Source organism: Nesoenas mayeri, assembly GCF_963082525.1.
Source record: "Nesoenas mayeri genome assembly, chromosome: 2".
NCBI lineage: Eukaryota > Metazoa > Chordata > Aves > Columbiformes > Columbidae > Nesoenas > Nesoenas mayeri.
In genome coordinates this window covers 63394741-63417937 of record NC_137543.1, presented here as the reverse complement: position 1 = coordinate 63417937, position 23197 = coordinate 63394741, and the positions used below count along the sequence as shown (strand labels likewise).

Here is a 23197-nt window from a genome sequence, read left to right as displayed (position 1 = left end):
GTAGAAAAAAATAGGTGAAATACGTACTTAAAATTAGGCTTTGACATTTTTTCCTCTTATTTTGACCTCAGTGCTTTGTGTTTTAATTTCCTGCAATCCTCTAGGGAGGCAAAGGACATAATTCCATTCTGGAATTTCTTCAGCGTACCTCTTCTGCCTGTTGCACCCTTTTGCTTTCCTCTGGCATCTTGTCTGTTGTTTATAATTCTATTATTATTCTTTTAACCTGTATTTTATAGACCCTGTCAGGAATGATAAAACCATCTAAAAATGAAAGTTTTATGGAGGTTGGGGAAAGGAAGCCAGAAGGTCACTGCTAGTGGATGCATTCAGGTGGGGTAGGGAGCCTTGAGTTATAATACCCTCTCACCAGGTTGTCCAGGTGTCCTGGCCAGTAACATTTAACTCCAAGTACATGGACAGGCAGGGGACCAAGCCCTATGTCTGCCTTTGAAAAGGGATGCTGAGATCTTTCAGGCATCACATTCTACTCTGGGATTTTGCAGAAAGAGTTTATAATGCAATGGGATAATGCAGTTGATAATAACACTGTATTGCAGCTGTTGAGTCACGCGATTATGGGAGAATAAAATATTTGTGGCATTTTGGAAGCTTATGGGGCTTGCCGTGTCGACTTTATACCAACTAAATTGTAGGTCTTTGATCACTTCCGATTCAGCCTCTTGCTGCTGGATGACAGGGATGGGAGACCCTCTGAATGTGTCTTATGTGGAGCCCACAAGGGAGATGGCTCCACCAGGAGCAGGGGGTGGTTTGGCTTCAATCCCAGGCCCTGAGCACTGGTCTCAGCAGTTGACAAGTCATTCTGTTTTTTGCCCCAATGAGCTTGTTTTAACCAATTAGGCTACAAAGCGTGGGCTGGCAGAGCAGGTGCAGAACTGCTTTATTCCATGCAGAGAGCCAGATGGCCGGTTAATTGTCCCAATCACCGAGTAAGACTTGGCCAGGTCTCCTGCGCAGTTCTCAATTCTGCTGCTGTGCTGCCAAGTTGGGTCTTGTGGCTTTAAGAAAACAGGGACTTCAGGGACATCTCTAAGCATCTGGACTTAGTCACTATTTAGCGTGGTTAGTTTCAAACCTTGAAATGGTTCCTGACTGGGTTTTGTTTTCTTAAAAGAAAAAAATGCCTGATGCTTAACAGGAGTAAAGACTTTTTGGTCTGAGTTAAGACATCTTACTTGTTACAATATTGTTAGTATTGAGGTATAGATGCAGTGGAGGAAAAAGCTTTGAAGTAGGAGCCCGTATTTTGAAAGATTGATTCTGTGGGATTTTGCAAAGGGAACTTGTATCTGTTGAATTACCTATTACAGGAGAAGAGTTGGGGTGAGGGTGGGATTTTGAGGGGAGAGTATTTTGGCTTGCTAGAATTTCCAGAATCCTTTTCTAGGATAGTAATTCTTAAGTCTTAGGAAGAAATGAGAAATGATTATTTGAATGCTGCACTTAAGAAGATGTGCTAGAATCGTTTTCTAAGGGGTCATAAACTTGCTAATAGAATTGCAAATGAAATGTGTTTGCTTATCTATGTGTTTATACTTAGTCACTCAGTGTAATAACTGCAACTATAGTTTACGTGTAACCTCTTGTATAATACATCTGTTTGTGAAATGCAATATATATAACTCAATCAAGTTGCTTTTGTGTCAAGATAATCCACTTCTGTTACAATAAATGTTTTTAGGAGATAAAACAGTGGGGTGCTAGAGGCAAAGGATGGGATGAAGCAGAGTAATGTTAATACATCCTTTGCAATGGTAAGGAATTGAACTGAATTGAAAAGATGCCTAGGTATTTCTAGTAGGCCACCTATTTTGTTAAATGCTGAAAAGACAGTCTCTTGGTCTAAAGTGATTCTGAAGTCCCATGCTGACAGTTATTCAAGGGGCTTGAATAGGTTATCAGTCAATTCACAAGTAGCCTGTATATGGGAAGGATCAAATGTGCAAGTTAATACAATACAGCTATTTAAGATTTTATATTTACAGTTGATAAATCCTAATCTGCCCCCGTCCCCTGCCCCCCCCCCCCCCCCCCTTTTCTTTTTTTTGTGTCCATCATGTTCCACCTGTTTTCTTCAGCCCTGGATCTGTTTTGCACAGCTTTTTTTTAGTAATGTTTTGACTGTGGATCTGGCAGTACTACTTATGAATAGAAGTTACATAGCCAATGGATTTTACTACCTCTAGGGGAGAAGGTGAAGAGCTTTGCATAGTCTGTTGTGCTTATGTCTGAGGTCTGTACTGCATAGTCTACGAATAATAGCAGAAAGTCTGGATGAGATCTAACTTCTTTGAAGTCATATTTGCTCATTTTTCATTATGAAATACCAGCAAGAGAATGGCAGTGGATATACCTTTTGTTCATGCATAGGTTTTCCCTCTCCAGTTAAATTCTCTGCCTAGAGAAGCAGATGAACATAGCTGGTGCAAATTCAATTTACAGTTCCCCACATGACTTTAATTCCTGTTTGCGTGTAGAATTGAGGCATGGGTTTTAGCCTTCACAACACACATGCAGTAATGTAAAATTCTATTTATGCGCAGAGGGTTACTAAGTAACAGTTGCTGAGGGAAGTTCAGTCTTTAACTGCATGACGTCTGTGCACTTGAAATTGCCAGCCAAGTAGTGCATTAACATAGATTTTGCACATTAATGTAATGGGATTTGCTGTGGGCTATGTGTGAGCAAAACCTTGGGAAAAATAACAGCAGTGTAGTTTGAGGAGCTGGACTCTCTGCAGACTGGTCTTTTGGGCAGGAGATCAAACCCAGTTTTCCCAGTCTACCTCATCCTCTCTATACCACACCATAATTACGGACCCTAATATATTTGTGTGTATTTATATTTGTATCTACATCTGCCTATAGATATAAATGTTTCCACATGTAATCAGTGTGTTTTGCATATGTTATCTTCCTTCAGGGGAGGAAGGTTGTGGGGTAAACAAACAAAAAGCCTGTTGTGACTCAGGGATAGGTTGGGTGTTGATAATTCAAGGAGAAGGTTGCCTTGAGCTGTCTCTCCTCTAGTAACCGTGTTTACCTCTAATTTTGTGCAGACATTACCAAAGGATTTGGTTTTCCTAAGGATTTATTTTCAAGGATTTTTACTTTGGAAAGGTGATGTTTCCAGCTTTGACATAGAGCTTATGCTTGAAAAAGATTTCACTTAAGTGAGCAACCTTTCCTTTAAGTCATACTTGGTATAACTTAAGCTAGGGCTTTGAGCTGGAGACCTTCATATGCTGATGAAAATGAGCTGTTGAACTATTATGAATCCTACAGCTTTTAACTCATTTCTCTGTTACAGAGTTACTTTGTATCTGCAAATACTTGGAATATGGGCGTGTGTTTGAATAATTATTGCAGTGGGAAGGTAACGTGAGCTTATTAACTGTATGATTTGCTCATGGTGGACTATGTAGCACTTAATTTCAGTGAGGTTTATATCATTATGTCTGTCTCCATAAAAGATATGAAAAATAAATTTTGGTAAGTAGCTACTGCCACAAAAGTGGCATAAAAAGAGGCCAGAAACCTTTCCTTCTGGGCAGAAATGAGTCCCAAGTTCTTCATTGCTCCGTCAGGCTTCTCCTTTCCTGTAACTCTTTGTGACCAGCTATGACTGTTCAAGTGGTTTTAAACTGATTAGCCTCAGTTTTTTGCTCTGGAGGCTGGCATCACTGGTGACAGTATTGACTCCAAGCAAAGTATCTTTAAAATCTATGGAAGAGGCAAAGCAGAACAAGGGGGGAAAATTTGTCAGTGGAACTCTTACGTACATATCTGTTCTTCCAAATGCCTTTCTTGTTGCTATATAGGGACTTGTGCATCTTTTATCTCAAATGCCCAAGTTTAGGAGAACTGGGGTTAAGTGTTTTCACTAATGGTGCCTTTCTTTGCCATACACTTCAGGAGCTGCTCGTCAGTTCCCAACATCTGACATACAATAATTTACAGTCATTTAACTTAAATGGATGCAAAAAATAAACCAAACCTTTTTGGCAAAACTACTTTCTTGTCAGTTGGCCCACAGCTGATCCTTGTGAATGGGGTATCCCATTTGGGCTTTCCATTTGTCTTTATTGAACGTCATGAGATTCTTGGGATGTAGCCTGTCAAGGTCCCTCTGAATAGCAGCTCTACTTTCAGTGTACTGACCGGTCCCCCAGTTTGTTATTATCTGAGTCCTTAATAAAGACATTAAATAATATTGGCCTTAGTGTTGATCCCTAAGGGATGTGACTGCTGACTGATCACCTATTGGACTTCATGGCATTGATCACAATCCTCTGAGCCTGGTGGTCCAACCAGTTATCCCCCCCTTGTATTCCACCTACCCAAACCTTATCTTCTTGGTTTGACTGTGAGGCAGGGTGACAGACTGTGGGAGGCTGTGTCACAGGCCATGCAAAAGTCAGGGTGTGTGACATGATGCTTTTCTTCTCCTTGGCAGAACCAGTCATTTCATCACAGAGGCTGAGAGGTTGGTCAGATACCATTTGCTGGTGGTAAATCCAAGCAAGCTGTTCCCGCTTACCTTCTATCCTTGGGAACAATTACTGTTAAAACTGTTCTGTTATCTGTCTTTAATAAAAAGATGAAAACAGCCAAGCATTTGAAATGCAATGTATTAAGAATGGCTCTCACTTTACTGATGCATTATTACCTCTTCACTGTAGATGCAGAGGTTTCCTTCAGGTATGTTCTGTGCTCTACCTTTGACACTCTTTTACACTTCAATAGAATACTGCACTTCAGGATAATTGACAAAAAAATACTGGGGATGAGACCTCTTTCTTTCAAGACAAATCCACATAAAAGAGCGAAGAGGCATGAAGTGCCCTTTCTACTTGAATTATGATCCTTGCTTGCTTGAAACCTTGCTAGAAAGTTCAACATTGTTCACAGCTTCACAAAGATTTGACAAATTTATACCAGCCTGTATATAGTAACTCTTAATAGTGCGGAGTTGGTGTTGAGTGGTCACAGAAGAAAGACAACGCTGACTGGCGAAGCTAAAGTTATTTTTTTGCTTTTTGATCATGTTTGTTTGTTTGGGGCTTTTTGTTAGTTTGTTGTTTGGTTTTGGTTTGTTTTTTGTTTTGTTTCTTTTTTTTTTTTTTTCAATTGAATAGGAAAAAAAGAAGAAAGATCTGAAAATTAGGTACTGAAGGAAAAGGTGGAAGTTGAAGAAAAGTGTTTCTGCCTAGAGTTTGAGAAAGATGTGGGCAGTGAATAGAAGTGCTTGCTGTTAGTGCTTCATTTTCTCCCAAGAGCCTGGGGCTTGCACAGATGGTGACTATAAATGGTGCAAAAGTAGCACGTATTTACATAAATTTTTTGTAATGTATGGCTCTTGAATTTCAACATGATACAGATATGTCTGTTCCTGCTGCCCCCCACCATGATACTTTTTCTTCTACTGAAGGTGTGAAGGGTTTTTACTAGAGCCACATTGATAAACCAAACTCCAGTAAACTGAATCATCTTTTGAAATGTCAGTTTCTATTTGCTTTTTGACTCCCTGAGCGAAAAGGTGGCCTCTCACAGGCGTGGTTGTATTTCTGGTATTATAATTTTTCCTGTCTGTACATGTACATGAGTCTTTCATTGTCATAATTTCTGATACTCCCTTGCATCGGTAGTAGAGAAGACAGACACTTATTTTTACAATCAGTTGGAAATTTCTATTCCCCAGTCTTTCTCGGGTTTGTTTTCTTTGTTTGAATTTATATATTGGAAAAATGGTAGCTACAGATGTTTAAAACAATACTGTCCCTGTAAACGGTTTGATTTAAAAATACCACAAAAAACCCCACACAAACCCCAACAGAACAAAAAGTGCTCCTGAAGAACAGGATGGTGTACAGTGCAGATGGACTCTCTCTAATTCAGTCATTAGATTATCTGTTCATGCTTTTTGAAAGGTATGAGAACAGCAGTGTGAAATACTTACCTTATAGAGCATATATCTTGTGCATCTGAAGACACTTTTGATAAATCATTTCTGATCACAGTCATTTTTTTATGGTGTACGTAAATGCAAGCAACTGGGTCTACAGGAAAACCCACCCTACTTCCAGGTGAGTAATCGTGTGTATTTGCTGATGAATCAAGTGTCACCTGGGACTGAGGAGGCACTAAGTGTGAGACACGAGTCATTTCCTTGGGCTCTCAAGCTTTGTTGTACCATTCGCTCATCGCAGCAAGCAGCAATGGCTAACTCGAGATGACTGTTTCTGAACACTGGAAATGTGTTAAATTCTTGATATGTCGGGGAAAAAGAAAAAAAAAAAAGTAGCATTTTACCTGTACTCATTGCATATGAAATCACCAAGACATAGAATCACAGAATCATTTTGCTTGGAACAGACCCTCAGGATCATCGAGTCCAACCATAACCTAACTCTAGCACTAAACCATGTCGATAAGAACCTTGTCTTGTTAGAAACTAGCCAAGTCACTTGACCATAGTGTGGGTAGACGCTTAAATCACATGTGTAAGTATTCACATCTGCGTGTTACAGTGTGGGCTGCGTTAGAGTGTGAGTGTGCTCCAGAGGAGGGCACCAGTGTCTGAAGGTTGCAGTGGAACTGGTATAACAAACCACTTGGTGACCTGGTAGCCACAGCCTCTGAGTGACAGCCCTTACCATATCTAAAAGCCCCAGCAAGTTCAAGTGCTCTGACTGGGTTTAAAATACATGCTTGTTAAAGCGCATTTATCTTACAACTGCATAAATGTTCTGGTATTACTGCTGCTGAATGAAACAATGCATCCTCTATTTCCTTGTAGCTTGCTGCTTGCGTTAGGGAACCTTCATGTGCCACTTAGGGGGCAACTAATGAAATTGGCCTCTGTCATTCATTAACATCGGTGGCTCTTCAGGGTTTGGTGGTTTTGTTGTTGTTGTTTTTCCCCTCACAGTAGTCAGTGCAATTTGAATGCCAATTTGAACATTTTAAACACAGACTGAACAGTTGCCTAAAAATATGCAATTAAAATGTTATTTTTTTGGGCATCTATGGATAAACAATTGGGTTTGTGTTTTGGTTTTTTTTTTTCAAAAAATGTATTACCTCTTAGACTGTATTATTCCCTTCTGAGATGGGAAAGTTATTGAACATGCAGGTTAGTATTTCAGCTTGCTAGTTTGGTACATGTGTTACAATGGTCCATTCTTCTTCTATTGGTGCAATTGTAGCTTTGCACAGTAGTTCTTGTGGGGGTGCCTCTGTGTTGGCATAAAGCATGGAGAAAAGCATTGTTCTCTTGTTTTGCTTTTAGAGAACAGAATAAGAAGCAAAATTATGGGAAGATATTTCTGGCTTTACACAAATCATGGATACAATGCCATTTATGGTGGCTGGCAACTTTTACTCTGAAGGCATTCACCTTTGTGAAAAGCTGAGCTGTCTTTACTGGTGAGTTCAGTAGAGCCTCTTGCTTTTGAAGTCTCTGGACTTTCAATTCTCACCATTATCAGTGTCACAAAATTGGTTGCCTCTGAAGAAGCCATCAAAATAGGAGAGGCCAGTTTTTTATGTAATGTCAGATTCCCTGTCTCCTCAGCGTTCTTGCACAGAGTGATCAGTGTGGGTACTGATATACTTGATATACTTGCTGAAGACTATGAAAGAGCCTATACGATGTCTGAAGAAGAACTGGCTTCCTAATGATTTTCAAATCATAGGATCAAATCTACTTTTCTCTGAAAATAATGATAAAGCACCAGGATTTTGTTTAGTGCATATGAACACTGTGAAAGGGAGATTATCGCAGTAAGGATCTGCTCCTTCATTCCTGATAACAGATACTGAGGTCAAAGTAAACAGTGAATGGAAGCAGTTTCTATTTATGTTGGAGACATGATTGTGAAATTTTTCCTTGTTACTGGAGAGAATTTGTTTTGGTTAGCTTTTTTGAGATTCTCCTGACTTGTGTTGTATTGCTTAAGTGTTAATTAGGTGTATTGCTATGTCTTATTTCTTGTATGCCTTATGACAGTCTTTCGGGTTCAGTTTAGACAGTTTCTTGAAAAATTACTGTGACAGCTAGAATATTTCAGAAAACTGTTCTTCTCTTTAGATTTTGCATTTTGTGGTTGGTAAGGTAACTAGTGATTGTGGGAAAGGGATCCTTGTTTCGCTTCTCTTCAAATGTCTCAGTCAAAATGACAAATTGATTCTAACAGATGTTCTGAAATTGCTCTCTTAAAAATATTCAAAAAAGCACTGTATACATTTCAGTGTTTGTTATTCAGATCTAGGATGAGTGGAACATAGAAAAATATCTAGGATTTTTTCACATTTAGAAAGTAATTTCATTTAAATATCATTGACAATTATCTACTAATTCACATTTGGTTTATATGCAAGAGATTTACAGCAGCCTGCTGAAAGGAAATTCTTGACAGATTTGGGCCCACAGTTGGACGTTAGATGAACAAGTCCCTGGGATGTATTACTGTGGCTTTCTGAAAAAGTAGTTGTTCCTGACTTATGATTTTGATATAAAAATTTGGCATTTAGATTGCTGCTGCTTCCTAATAATTGTCTTGCATGAGAAAAAAAGTTGGTGAGAGCCGATGTGCAAAGTCTGTCCCTTAAAATCAAGTATTTTAAAATGTGTTTTAGCGGTAGTGCCAGAGGAATATTGTTGAATTTGTATTTACTGGATTTCTTTAAAGGAGAGAGAAACCTTTTATGCTACAAAAGGGTAAAAATGTTTTGCAAGAACCATTATTGATGAAAACCTTTTTTTACTGAATTGCAGCTTTCTGATTTACTGTGGCAGGGGAAGATGATCCTACTTTAAGTTATGGCTTTCCTTTGCAATTTTGCAATTTTCGTGCAACTGCTACCCAAAATTTCTGATACTGCTTCTTTTTCAAATAAAAACATGGGGAAGATACCTACTTGCCACTGATGATTGAGGAAAATAATCCTTCAGCAAATACTAGTTTTTGCTTAGTGTCTAACATTCCTGGTGAGTCTCCATTAGACCCAAGGTTTTATTAATATGGAGAATCTAATGTTTGTAGCATATTTTTAATGTGGTTTTACTGTGAGGAGCTATTTTTGATACATTAGTGTCTCGATAAACTGATCCTTGATAATGTGATCAATGTCTTGCCTTATCTTCACATTATTGTAGAACCACAGAATGTCTCAAGTTGGAAGAGATCCTTAAGGATCATCGAGTCCAGCTCCCTTCTCCTCACAGGGCTGCCTAAAACTAAACCGTATGACTAGGAGCATCATCCTCATGCTCCTTGAAATCTGACAGGCATCAATAGTAAAGGTAATACTAAGCTAGAAATTAACAGGTAGCACCGAGATAGTAAAAATAAAGTATCCTTACTTTTCTGCTCTTAGTGTTGTCCATGGAGGTTTTTCAACACCTATGGGGTTTGGTAGAGGCACTTATTTTTTCAAATACAACAGAGGAACCAGACTGACTGCAGAAAATTATGTCCCTGCTCTTGTTTACTGTGTCTCTTGTTCCTGATCACTATTCTGTTCCAGTGACTTAAGCTTCAGTTTTGGAGGTCTTCTACAAAACCATACACTTCTGAAGTTAATAGAGGTTTTTTGTTTGTTTTCTTGCCTTTTTTAAAAATTTACCTAAGTGAGAGTCAGAAGGTGTCATAGCAGTGCTTTACAGTTACACAATCTATTGTGTCTTTAACAGTTTCCTTTAATTAAAAGAAACTTCCACGTCAACTGTATTTTGAAACTGTTATCTGAAAAGAAATCTTTATTTACATTTTGAAAAGGGCAATCGCATTTGGATTATTTTGTAAATATCACCCCCATAAATCTTGACATTGGAAAATATTTTAAGCAGTGTTTGTGCGTTTATTTACAGTACACAGAGGAGTTGTGTTCATTCTGGGAGCACGAAGTAATAAAAGTCAGTTTCTTTCAAGATCATGTATTTAATATTGGCCTATTTAAATCGAATAGGGAAAAACAAAAGCTTGTGTCATTCAGTTACAAAGTCCATAATTTTCTGTCTGGAGTGGATTTGTCCAAAGGGCCCGCACTGTGTGACTGGTGGCAAGTTCAGGGCAGCTTCTCCCATAACCAAATATTATGCGGCAAACCTTGCTTCTCCCACCCCCCCCACATAAACCCCAAACCCTTTTTGTACAAGATTTAAGAAACTTTATAATGTTCTCTTATCACAGCACAGAAACAAATGCACCAGTCAGTACTGTGGTCAGAATGTCCTTTGAACCTACAAGTCTTGCATGTAAATACAATATATATTAGACTCAGGGAACTTGTATGTAAAATTTTTCTTACCTTTGGCATAGAAATACACTTCACAAGGCTAGTGACTGTCAAATGACTGAAACCAGTGAAAATAGTCTTCTAAATCAATATGTTAGAAAAATTCCCTTCTAAAAATTAACTGCTGGGTGTTAGATTTAATTCTTCTTTTAATTCTCGGCAATTACTTCTTAAATGCTGAAAATACTTCGGTGATTCTTAGGGAGTTGAAGGGATGTAATTTTGAATCTGAAGTGCTTTTACATAGCAGCTTGTGATCTTTCTTTCCTCATGAGCTAAGAGCTGGGAAGTGAAAACTGAATTAAATTCAAGAACTTGAAAGTCCATTTTTGGCATGCAGTGGCAATGGTTTCAGATGTGTTTCAAGCTCAGAGGGGATTTGGATTAGTCTAATGTCTCACTGTGAACAGAATAGCGAAAATGTCCTTTAAAGTTTCCTACCCTTCTTAGCCTTTTTTTGTGGTACCCTTCCAACACAGAGCAAGCACTAAAAAGATACTTTGGTTGTTCAGTAAGGCAGTCTTCAACTGCATATAGAAATGATGCAAATGTATGTGCTGGCGTATTCATTTTGCATGTTGAACAATTCGTTGTTGCACATAATGCAGTTAAGAATAAAATACCAGAAGTGAAATTCGGGTCTCTGTGGAGTCTGGTTTGCTGCTGGGGGAACTGGGCAGAGATAAACTGTGTTGGGTGCTGAGTTCCTTCTCTCTGTGTTTACTTGACACAATTATGCTTCAGCTCTTTGTAGCCCACATAATCATGAGTGCTCCACCTCACTTCTGCAGGCCCAGGGACTCAACAATTTATATTGAGAAGGGAAACTTTATCAATATCCTCTTAACAAATGTAATGCTGGCTGCAGAGTCAGGGTGTCAACTGTGTTGGGTTTTTGTCAAAACTACCTGTCCAATGTCAGTTGGAGTACTGTTAAAGCCAGAAGGTTTTCACAGCTGGAGACTGAAAAGATGCTTTTTTTCCCCCTGATAAAGTGGCAGACTGGTTTATTTCTAATAGTCTTGTATTGTTCTTAGGCCTGATGCTTTTACAGTGAATATTTCTGGCATGCTCTGTAATAACTTTAGTTTTATAATATCACTCAAAATACCTTCTAGGTGATGGAAGGAAGAAAATAATATTTAACTTATATATTTTTTTTTAACTTATTTTTTTTTTTTACTCATTTAAGACACTCTGAATATCTTACTGTTCCTGGGGCACTGCAGGCAACCTTTTGTGTGATGAAGCAGATTTGGACATGGCTTCAGGCTCGATTTTTTCTGTTTGTTTGTCTGTTTTCTTTAAACCTCCGTAAGCAGCAGGCAAATGCAGCATCACAGAGCCAGTGTTTGGTGGGAGTCTAGGAAAGGGCTGTGCTCTCTCCTGTGATGATCATGACATCAGGTGTCTGCTACATTGCATTGTGGTTTGGAATGGTGAAGTCTCACAAACGTGCTCCTTTGTGGCCAGCTTGTTTCTAGGCTGCTCATGGGGAAGCATTTGAAGAGCTGCCTCGGTGCCTTTGCTTCCTTTACCAATTTGTGCAGCTCTGGAAAGGGGCACATGTGTGGCCATACCCCCTGGCACCCTGCAGAAACTCTCGCACCAAGGCACGGTGGTAGGGCTGTACCATGGCCTTGTGCTCCACAGAGAGGGCTGCCATCTTTACCTTTGCTCTTCCTCTTGTTAAAAGGGGAAAATACACAGGTTTACTGCCACAGACAGTCCTGGATAGACCCCTAAAGAGGATTCAAGGCTGAGAGCCTCTACTAATTTGGGCAGTGGCAAGTGTTTTGCCTGTTACTTGCTACGGACTGCCAAACTCAAACCTGTTATACAAGAAGTTCTGTGTACAAGGTTGAAAGGCAAATTTTGCCTGGAAAATACCCCAAATACTTGTAATCCTCTCGCCCTGACTAGTGATTATTATTGTGCACTTTTTAAAATGATCATAGTTTTGTGTCATTTTTTCTTCTTAATTATTGTGCATCATTCTGTAACTACTTGCTAGTTTTTGCGTATCTGTTGTGCTTTTCACATAGATGGATTATTCAGATGACCTTTTTTATCCTTTTCTGGTGTATCAAGTATGTGTATTAATTCTTTTCATATTTTACCAATATGCTAGCATAATCAAGTGGCTTCATTAGCAGAATGAAATAACATTTCCTTTGTATGCTTTGCTTTTTTTGTATACGGAGGTCAGAAAGACCGCAGGTGGCGGCATTTGAAAATTAGTCTGCTGGGGTAGACATTGCCCTTGTTCAAGGTATTAATGAAGCCGTTAAAGAGATACACTGAGACTTGAGGCTTCATCATCAATGTTGTGTTTATGACTTAAACCACATCCTTTTCTTGAAAAAATAGAGAGTAAAATATTTGTACTTGCTTAGCATGTGGCTACAATGAGTGCTCAAAGGAAAGTAAATTAGCAAACAGTCTAGATAAAGGTGACGAGTGGACTGTGAAAGCATCAGTATTGATAGATGTAACTCTTTAAACTATTCTGGAAGTCTGCTCAAATACCTTTTGTAAAAGAGATTTGCTATTGTGCGTGATGCCCGAAGTGCCTGGGTTTGGTTTTGTTCATCAAGTATTGTTATGGTTCCTCTTTGATTCATTAGGTCGAGAGCTGCATCTGTCAGTCTGCCTGCCAGATGCTGTTTGCAGTGGCACTAAATAGAAAAACCACCTGGCTTCAAAGCAGGCAACACATGTGCTTTAATAACGTTAGTTTCAGGTCAAGGGTTCTGGAAGCTGTCAGAACTCGATGTGTTCCCTAGTGCGGTTCTTAAATCCTTATATTGATTTTTACAGTTTTTTACATGTTTGTGTGTGCCCTTGTGCTGTGTGTACATCTGCTGAGATGGGGGTAGCCCTGGGATGGGCAGAGGGAACAGCAAGTTGTAGCTGTGTCCAGACCTGTCTGTGTTTTATGCGATTCACCTCCAGGTTTCCTGTGTACGGTTTCAGGATTAATGTGCATGGTGTGAAAGACACGTGACAGGATTCTTGCTTAATATTGAAAATATTGACCTGGAGCATATTTTTGTGTCTTGCGTTAGCTTGTCTTTTAAATTCCTTGCTGTTTTATGAGATTTCCCGATTCTGTCAGTGTCGTAGGGTACCTGTAGAGAAACAGGTCACTCATACAGCTTTTCTTCTCCCTCTGCCCCTATGGATAGGGTACATGAATTTGGGTTTGTTGTATTTTTTTCAGTTCATGGGAAAACCTTGACTCTTGCACAAGGTTGTCTGTCCTGGTTTTTATTTTGTTTTGTTTCCCAAATAAACACTGTCATTTTTAGCAGCTTGTTCCCAAATGCAATGAGCCTGTGTCAGTGGTACGGACACAGAAACATAATCACTTGTTTTCTCCCTTGAACCTCCCTCCTCAGCATCAGAGAATACCTTATGGACTAGTAAAAGCTGTATGCCACAGTAGCATACTGTGGATCCATTAGTTGTCTTTATCTGTTATATTCTGAAGCTGAAGAGATTTTAGTGCAGTTATAAAATATGAGAACCCTAGGGCGGTCAGGAACCTTTTCTCAAAATGTAGCAGAATTGCTGTAAAGGGAAGATACTCTGTGTATTAACCCAATGTGTAAGAACTTCTGCACAAACAGAAGTAGCTTTTAAATGTTTTTCATAAATGGAGGGAAGCACATAGCAAAATAGTGTAGAACTGGTAATGGAGAATGTGACAAACTACAGAGCTGGAATTCAGTGTTTCTTACTGCAACTGCTCAGTATCTTAAGGTTTTAAAATAGCCTGAATGCATTTCTTTGAAGACCTGGATAATGTGTTTGAGACATCTCAAACCTTTTTCAAAGGCCTTTTCTCTGCCTTGGGGGTTAGTGATGGGATCCTTTTGTTTGAAACTTCTTTTGAAATTGTCCATTGGTGACATTAGCAGCAGTAGCACTTCACTGTTGAAGCTGAGAGGAACAGGAAAATGTTCTTTGGAAAACTCTAGCTCTCTCTTTCCATTGTTCTTTCATTTTTTATCATTCTTTTATATCTCAAATAAGATCCTTGACACATGCACAGGAACTTAAGAATAATTACTTTATATAAAAGTTATTCAGAAGAGGGTATTTTGAGTATTCCACTTTAGTAACTGATTGTAAAGAATATGTAGAAGTGAAAATTAAATTAAGAATATGCGATATGCCAGGAAACTGGAGATAATGATTGTGATTAGCTTGCTGTTTAAAAGAGTTATTTTATTTATCTGTAAATTAATGAGAATATTTGAATCCTGTTCATGACTGTTGGGGACTGAAGAAGGAACTGATGCAGGAGCTCCTGGAACATATTCAAGAGCTTGAATCTGTGGAGATAGAATGAAGCTGGGCTCATGTTGGCATAACCCTGTTCTGAATGATGGCAGTGGTCCTGTTTGGGGGAGTATGAATTAGCTGGTATGACACTGTTAAGATTCACCATTCACGTTCTGTGCAAGAAGTGTGGTGCTTGCCAGTAGACGTATGAGTTCCTGTATTAATGAAAAGGGAACTGGAGGATCTCCACAGTTAAGAAGAATTAATGGTTGAGTTCAGGAAGATGTTTGAACGTACTCGTTAATGTAGGTCCAGGAGATCTCTGCCCATCTGAAGAAGGCAAATTACCGTTCCGTTAGTTCTGGCTGCTAGTAAGGGTTGTCAACAGCATTTCATCCATTTGATTGTGTTAAGCTGTGCATGTCAAATTCCTCACAATGGACGAGAGAGCGCTAAAAACTTTTGATATTGATGGAGATCCTTATGACTGCAGCAATATTTGGTATTTAGAGAAATGTTTGTCCATTTGACAGACTTACCAATATGTGACTCTCAATAATGTTACTGTCACATTTTAGAAGTAGCTCATATCCATGATTTAAACATTTTTTTTCTTTTTTTTTTTTCCCCTGGAACAATGTGAGAGCTCAGTTAACTCTGTGGAGAAAATAAAATAATATAATATAATATATATAATATTCTGAAGGTATACTATAACCTGAGCATCATACATACATTTTGTGAGTATTCAAAGAAAAGTAGCCTTACATGACGGAATTTACATGAATATCACTAGAAAAGTGGAAGATCAGGAATGTTTTAGGCTTCTCCAGCTCATGTTAAAATCAGGTGCAATCTGTATTTCTTGGGAACTGATATTACAAAATAAATCTCTTTCACCCATCACTTCTGAAATTCCATTGAGTGCTCAACCTGAAAGTGCCAGATACATTTACCATGTTAGATACAAAGGACTTTTGTTTTAACCAACCACAAACACTTTACAGCTGTAGGTAAAGAATCCTGCCTGGCACACCCAAGGCTGTGTAAAAGGAATGTGTTTTCACTTTTTATATTAATTGATTGTAAGGATAGAGACGTTTAAGAATCTTTTTTTAGGATGCTGGAAAAAAAAAGAATTAAGCAACTGCCTAAATGTTGTCTTTAAAAATGCTGCTTTATACTATAATTTGATTTAGAACACTTGGATCATTGGTTGTTCTTTTGCAGTGATTTTTCTTCTATGGTTTTGGTAATTTGAATATTAGATATGCCAGTAATAATGTGTAATGTAAATGTTAATGTAAATAATAAAGCAAAATAAGTCTTTTTGAAGTTTATATTTTGTGTAAGAAGCCATGCCAAGTAGATTTACATCCAACCATGCACTGTCATGTTAAAGACTAATATATCATACAACTTACCTATCAACTTCTTGGAACTGACATCTGTCAACACCAGCATAGTTGGGCTTTTCCAGGGAGCAGACAACTCAGCTGCAGTGTGATCCCCTCCAGTGATTTAACTCAAATATCTTAGGGCTGAGTCTTTCTGATTTCCTTAAGACTGCCAAAATCCTGTTTTTAAAGTAAGGGATGCAGACATCTCTCTGTAAGAACTTGGAGCGACAACTCATTTCATCACACTGTTGAGTATCTGTTGGATAGTGTTTTGATGCTGCTGCTCTTGATGCCTTGCAGCAATTTACAGACTTTCAGCTATTTTTCAAGAGGAGCAAGAGCATGAGGAACAGAAATCCCTCTTCGCACCACCAGCTTTCCCATACGCTAAATACTATGGAATAGATTTTCAAATGAGCTGATAGACACTGTCTTTACAAAACTTAGAGCTGGGTCTCTTTAGTTTGGAGAAGAGGAGACTGAGGGGTGACCTTATTAATGTTTATAAATATATAAAGGGTGAGTGCCACGAGGATGGAGCCGGGCTCTTCTCGGTGGCAAACAATGATAGGACAAGGGGTAATGGGATCAAGCTGGAACACAGGAGGTTCCACTTAAATTTGAGAAAAAACTTCTTCTCAGTAAGGGTGACAGAGCACTGGAACAGGCTGCCCACGGGGGTTGTGGAGTCTCCTTCTCTGGAGACATTCAAGACCCACCTGGACATGTTCCTGTGCGACCTCACTTAGGCGTTCCTGCTCCAGCAGGGGGATTGGACTAGATGATCTTTTGAGGTCCCTTCCAATCCCAAACATACTGTGATACTGTGATAATTTTAATGGGCAGATTATATAGCTGCATTTTCAAAACTAAGTCAGAACTTGTACAAATGTAATTTCTCCACAATATCACACAAAGTCTTTGGAATGAGCATGTATTTGAACAGAGCAATACCTGTCCTTTTAAAAGCATAGGCATACTACATTTATTTTTCTTTTTCCCTTCCTCAACTCTGTCAGCTCTTTCCAGTAATATTTAATATTGCATCAGCCACTTCTTATCCATCGCTCCACAGTTGACTGCATATGCAATTTACTGTCTGCATTGCTGCAAGCATACAGATACATTTCTCTTAAGTACCAAAGAAAAACATTTTGAAAATGTGAGTTATTTTTTCTTTAGTAGCAATATAAATATTTTAAACTCAATGTTTCACAGGCTATTTTTGCTTCAGCTTTTTCTAGCTAGGAAATTAAATGCTTTGACTTATGGCAATTTAAGTGCTGAAGCCATTGACTTATTTCTGGATCCAGCCTAAACACCAGGTAGCTAGTTGGCAGATTTGTTTCAGAAATAGATAAGTACTTGTGCTTTAAACAGTAAGTACGTGAGTTGATTAAAGACTTGAAGATGGCTGATCCTACACAGCAGTAGCTTTCTCTCATTCACTTACCTTTGCTCTGTAAAGAGAATTATTTGTGCACTATCTTTTGATCTCTTTGTTCACTAAGTCAATAATGGAATATCTCAATAGAAAATTAAATATGAGGAGGAAAGGTGGAAGCTTAAAAGACCATCATGGTTTTTAAGATCTCTCTTTTATTTAGATGTCTTCTCTAGTCTGCCTTTGTATGTCCTCCAGTCATATAAAAACAGATTAAAAAAAAATGCAGCTGTATTTGCCCTCAATATTTTGCAAAACCTCATCTATATAGTAAAGCTACCAACACCCTCTGTGTTAATGCTTCTGTATTTGTTAGGAATGTAACGTGTACGTAGTTAAGAAGTTTGAAGAATGTTTCTGGTTGATAACTATAAAAGAAGATGTAATCTGAAGAAATGTATGTTTGTTTGTTTTTTACAGAATGCTGAAATCAAGGTGGAAGAAGCAGCTAAAGAGAGTCCAAAAGCAGCTAGACTAACACAGCAGTCTTCAGAGGATAATGAAGTATTTGGTGAGTTACTCAGACAACTGTAAAATGTTATTTGATCTGTTAGTTTAGAAAAGATAATTCCCATAAAGTCCTTGTGATCTACTTAGTGTTGTTGTATGGCATCTGGGAGTGGGCCATGCAGTTCCACGGAGACTTAGAAAGGTAGAGGAAAGGACCAAGAAGAACACAGAGGGATCAAAGGTCTAAAGTAAGTAATCTCTGAAGAAAGATTTGCTGTTGGCTAGCACAGAGAAGAAAGATTGTATCCAGTTCTTCAACAAAATTAAACGTGTATCCAGTAAGAGGGGAAATAAACTTTTCTCTGTCTATGATGGATAAGACAAGCAATGAATTCTTCAGTTGCAGAAATAAAGATTTTTAATAAATATTGGGAAGAAAAATCCTAAAACAAATAGTAAAACATTGGGATGCATCATCTGGAAAGTGCGGGGATTCACCACTGCTGGCCTTTAAAAATGGGTTAGACAAGTAACTCTCTAAACTGATGTAATGTAGTTCATCTTGTGTCAGAAGGGTAGACTAGATGACTTTTGAGGATACTTGAAAGCCTAGATTTTTAAGTGAGCTCTTCTTGATAGTCTGCTGTGAATTCGCACACACCCCACCCCTACCCCACCCCGCCGCAACTGCCCCTCATAGGTTTTGCTGGTAGTTCTGCTTTTTGGTCTGAAAGCTCTATTTGGCCTTTTCTTCTGTATTAAGATTTCAAAAAGATCCAGGGAAACATCATTTTAACTTTATGTTGATTTTATGCTAGTGGAACTCCGAATAAAAGGGCAGTATTCTAACATTAATGCAGGAGAGGTGAGGACAAGGCTGAAAGTTTATCAGTTGGTGTAGCTCAATTATCTTTTGGAGTGGAAACTCAAGATCTGCAGATGTCATGTGGCTTTTATTAAGGCTGACTAGCTTGAAAACTTTAGAATGAGTCAACTATTTATGAATACAGCAAGGCATTTTTTTCTTTCAAGGTACAAAAGTAATGGAGCATGAATAATTAAATCTCTCTTACTATATATGGAAACAATATTTGTGACCATTTAAACTGGTTTTGTTTAAAATCAGCTTTCCTTCATGAGGTAATGTAGTGTGATTGACACATGAGCCTGAATTCTTGGTATGAATGTTTCCACAACTGATCATATAACACCAGTGTCTGAAGAATCCAGAAGTGGCCTTAAGAACTAGGTTTCAACTTTGTTAATTCAACGGTGAGGCTGCTTCCTCTCCCTCTGCTGCACCAGTTACTTGCAGTAGATCCAGCATTACCAGTTATAAAGCCCCATGGCACTGTGTAATGTGCATCTCAAACTGTGTCCTTTCTCAATTCAGATTTCTGGTTTTCTTTCTGTGGAGAAGGAGAGAGACAGCAAAGCAAGGAGACCTCCATCTGCCTCTTTCTGCCAGTAAAATCTCAGGCTTTAAAACCTTCTCTGTATTCTGATAGCCCCATGTACCAGTGAACTAAACCAGTGGTTAGTCAAGCCTGTGGTCCATGTGGGGACTGTGAACTTAAAAATGAGAATTAAAAACCATGAATTTCACTGTTCATAAGCTTAAACTCATCATCTAGTGATTCATACCCTCACTAAAATTTGTTTTATAAATTTAAGAAGGTCAACATGCAGTGTACTGCACGTTCTTTAAGGCTAATAATTTACTAGCATTGCTAAATATTTCCACGTTCCAGTTCCGTGAACTGAACTGCATATCTAAGCTAAGCCAGTGGTCAATCTTTGATAACTTGGCACCACAGGAGGAACATTTTTTCCCATTCCAAAACCAGTCAGATGGTAGCATCTTATATCAACCCTTTTACCACTTTACAAATGTTTGTTGTTAAGATTAGATCAAAGTGGCAAAAAAGGAGATGAAATATGGTGCAAATAGTCTGTCATCTTCCTTTTCACCCTGGTCAAGTGAGGAAGTCAAAGCGGACTGAAGGTGCAAAGGAAACCATTTTAGCGTGAGATGCCCCAAGAGTCAGGGAGGAAATTTTGGCAGATACTAAGTTTGGTGTCTCTGAGAATGACACTGTTGTGTATACCTGCCTTTCCCTGCAGTTCTGGGCAATTTCTTAAGATGTTCAGGTCAGTCTCATAAGGGATAAATTATAAGCTTGAAACAGTTTTCCCTAGGTGAGTTATTTTTTTTGTCCTGTAACTTAAATGATTATATTACAGACCCTGCTCATTTATTCTGCCTCTGGCTTGCCCTACTTCAAGTTGTCCTTCATTTCACCGATGTTGATTAAAGCAAGCATCAAGTACCCACCAGGAGCTGGTTAATTTACAGCTTCAGCTTTGGCTAGAATCCCTCTTCAGAAGACTTTTAAAGAGCCTCCGGTCTCTTTGAGTGGGTGCAGTGCAACCTTCCTTTTTCACATAGATCAGTGTCCTCTGTGCCTTACTTACTTACTTTTCACAAAGATCACTCTCCCCAGCTTTCTCTGGACAATGCCACCCCCTACAGCAAGGTCAGCACAGGCGGCAGAGAAGTCAATTCCTGCCTTAGGCAACCCCTAAGCCTGGTTCAGAAAAGGGGACAGCACCCCTTGATTCCTGCTTACCTTTTCAGCATTGAGGCGCAGGTCCAGCAGGTGCACAGAGGAGCTGGGTCCCCCTGAGACCACTGGCTGTCCCTCTTCTGCAAGCCACTCGGTGGCAGCAGCTGCCAGTCCCTGGCGGCCACTAGGGTGTCAGGATTGCCAGGTCAAAGACTCCTTAGCAAAGGAGACAAAGAAAAAAATCTCTTCCTTTGCTCTTGTCTCCCCCACCTCTCCAAGGTTAGTATTGTCTTGGACTTAGATCAGGTGACAGTATGATTCATCAGGCACAGGGAATCTTCTGTACTGTGGACAGTGTGGAATAGACGCAATTACTAGAGATTGTTATCCGGAAGATATCTGAGAGAGCTGTGCTGTTTGAATACAGCAATATTTCTTTTGGAAGTACTTGCTTCCGAAGTAAGTGTGCCTTCTGCAGTCCCTATCAGCTGGGTACGGTTTTGGAAGCAAGTACAGTACTATTGATTGAAAACGTTGTGAAGATAAACAACCAAGTGTGGATATCTCTTTCAAGTCTGCTAGACCAAATAGCACTCTTTGTAAGTACAAGTAAAGATTGATCCACTGCTATTGAGGACCACTTGTGGGTGAACATGAGTGTCTTAGTGTTTTTCTTCCTCTTCATATGAGTTGAATTTGAGAATTACCACATTGGAGTATTTTCATTTCTCTTGTTTTTTTAAATACTGAAATGTTCTTATCAACAGTGGAGCTGCATTGTACCAGCTGTTTTACAAAACAAACAAACAAGTCAGGTATGTCATGTGTTTGAGAGCTCATTCTCAAAGGTGATGGACTTTATATACAAGAGGAGAGAGTGGAAAAGCAGACCAGAAGGGTAAGGATATGGGACAGAAAAGAAATCTAGCCAGTACAGTAATGGTATTTGTAACTCTGGAACTCTGAATTAACAAGAGTTAGTTTTGTTTGTCCTTTGAAAGGATTTTCTTGTGACATCCAACAAAGTTCTGTTGTCTGATAGATACTGAATATGAATCTGTGCTGTGGAACTAGAATGTCTTGCTTGCTACAAACTTCTCTTGAACTTGCACGTAGTCAACATGGTCTCTGTTGCAACCAGTATGTAGTCAGAAAGGACTGTGAATGACATCTCAGTCTGAGAGAGAAGAAAATTGCAAGGTTGAGTGCTATGTGTTTAAAGAAATGGATGGGCCCATTGGAGTGAGACCAGAGAAGGGCCATGAAGATAATCTGGGGGCTGGAGCACCTCTGCTGTGAAGACAGGCTGAGAGAATTGGGTTTGTTCAGCCTGGAGAAGTCTCCGGGTAGACCTTATAGAAGCCTTCTAGTACCTAAGGAGACTGACAACAAAGCTGGTGAGGGACTTTTTACAGGGACATGGAGTGATAGGACAAGGGGTAATGGCTTTAAACTGAGAGTAGATTTAGATTGGACATAAGGAGGAAATATTTTACAATGTGGGTGGTGAGGCACTGGAACAGGCTGCCCAGAAAAGCTGTGGATGCCCCATCGCTGGAAATGTTCAAGACCAGGTCGTGAAAGGGGCTTTGAGCAACCTGGTCTTGTCCCTGCTCATGGCAGGGGTGTTGGAACTAAGGTCCCTTCCATCCCAAACCATTTTATGATTAGAACTTATTTCTAAATGCAATTTTCAGAAGTTTATATAGATCCATTTCTGCTCTACAACTGTGAGGCAAAACCAAGGAGCCAAACTGTGGGCCATTCTGACTGGGAGGATTGGACCTTCCTTTGGTGCAACCCCTTATTGCATTAATTTGGAGAAAGATAAATCCAGCTTTTTATTGATACTTTTTTTCCTTAGGGCTGAACTAGCATAAAACTAAAAGTAAGGAAAAATTCTCCGTAGAGCTGTAGTATGTTGACAGCATATTCCCCTTTAGCAATGAAAAGTCCAGGTGTACTAACATTTCAAGATACAGTAAGTCTTGATGTTCTAAAACAGGAAAGTTTCATTTCTATTTAGTGGATCAGTTCTAAAATTATATCTGTGAAAGTAGCCATGGTTCTTCATGCCTTAGTGCTTTCCAGTGATCTGTGCTATGTGGCTGGAGTTGTACTTGTAGGGTGTTTTGGTTTTGTTTTTTTTTTTTGCTGTTTGGGTTTGGTGGGGAGGGTTGTGTTTTCTTGTTATAAAAAAGGCAAAATGACAACCCCCAACCCTGATCAGAATTAAAGACTTTTTTTTTTTTTTTTTTTTTAAGCAGGAGGTAAGCTCTGTTCTGAGCATGGCAAAGTGACACTGGGCACAGCACCATCCGTCATTCTGCCATTTCTAACCACAGAACCAGGTACCTCCTGAGGTATCTTTTCAATGCAGTGCTCAGGGATGTAGCTAGAAATGGTACATTCGGCATAATTCCATGGTGACTCTGACTGACCTTGATTCACTGCTTGTGCTGACACCTGCTGCTGCGTCCTACGCAGAATGTCCTGTGGGTATTTGTGTAACCCTACGTAGGTTGAGGAACTTCTGTTTCTGTGAGATTTCCATCTGTAACGATTTGACAGATACAGTTGTACTGTTGGCCTCCCTTAACATGGTAGGACAAGAGTAGCTGCAGAAGATATATGACTGTGTGTTATATCTGTATGGATTCCACTCCTGTGTTGTATCCATTTTTGCTTTTTGATTCTTGTTTAAAAAAGGAATGTGGCAGA

At 39.2% G+C, this 23197-nt stretch overlaps 1 protein-coding gene across 1 annotated transcript in view; it reads left to right on the top strand.

The window, feature by feature from the left end:
* Positions 1 to 23197, top strand: part of MBP (myelin basic protein) — a gene marked incomplete at its 3' end in the record, with an annotated part of 111393 nt that overhangs the window by 36073 nt on the left and 52123 nt on the right. Inside the window, exon 3 of the mRNA XM_080339359.1 lies at positions 17880 to 17970. Within this exon, the coding sequence (XP_080195485.1) occupies positions 17880 to 17970 (91 nt within the window). The remainder of the gene's footprint in view (positions 1 to 17879; positions 17971 to 23197) is intronic.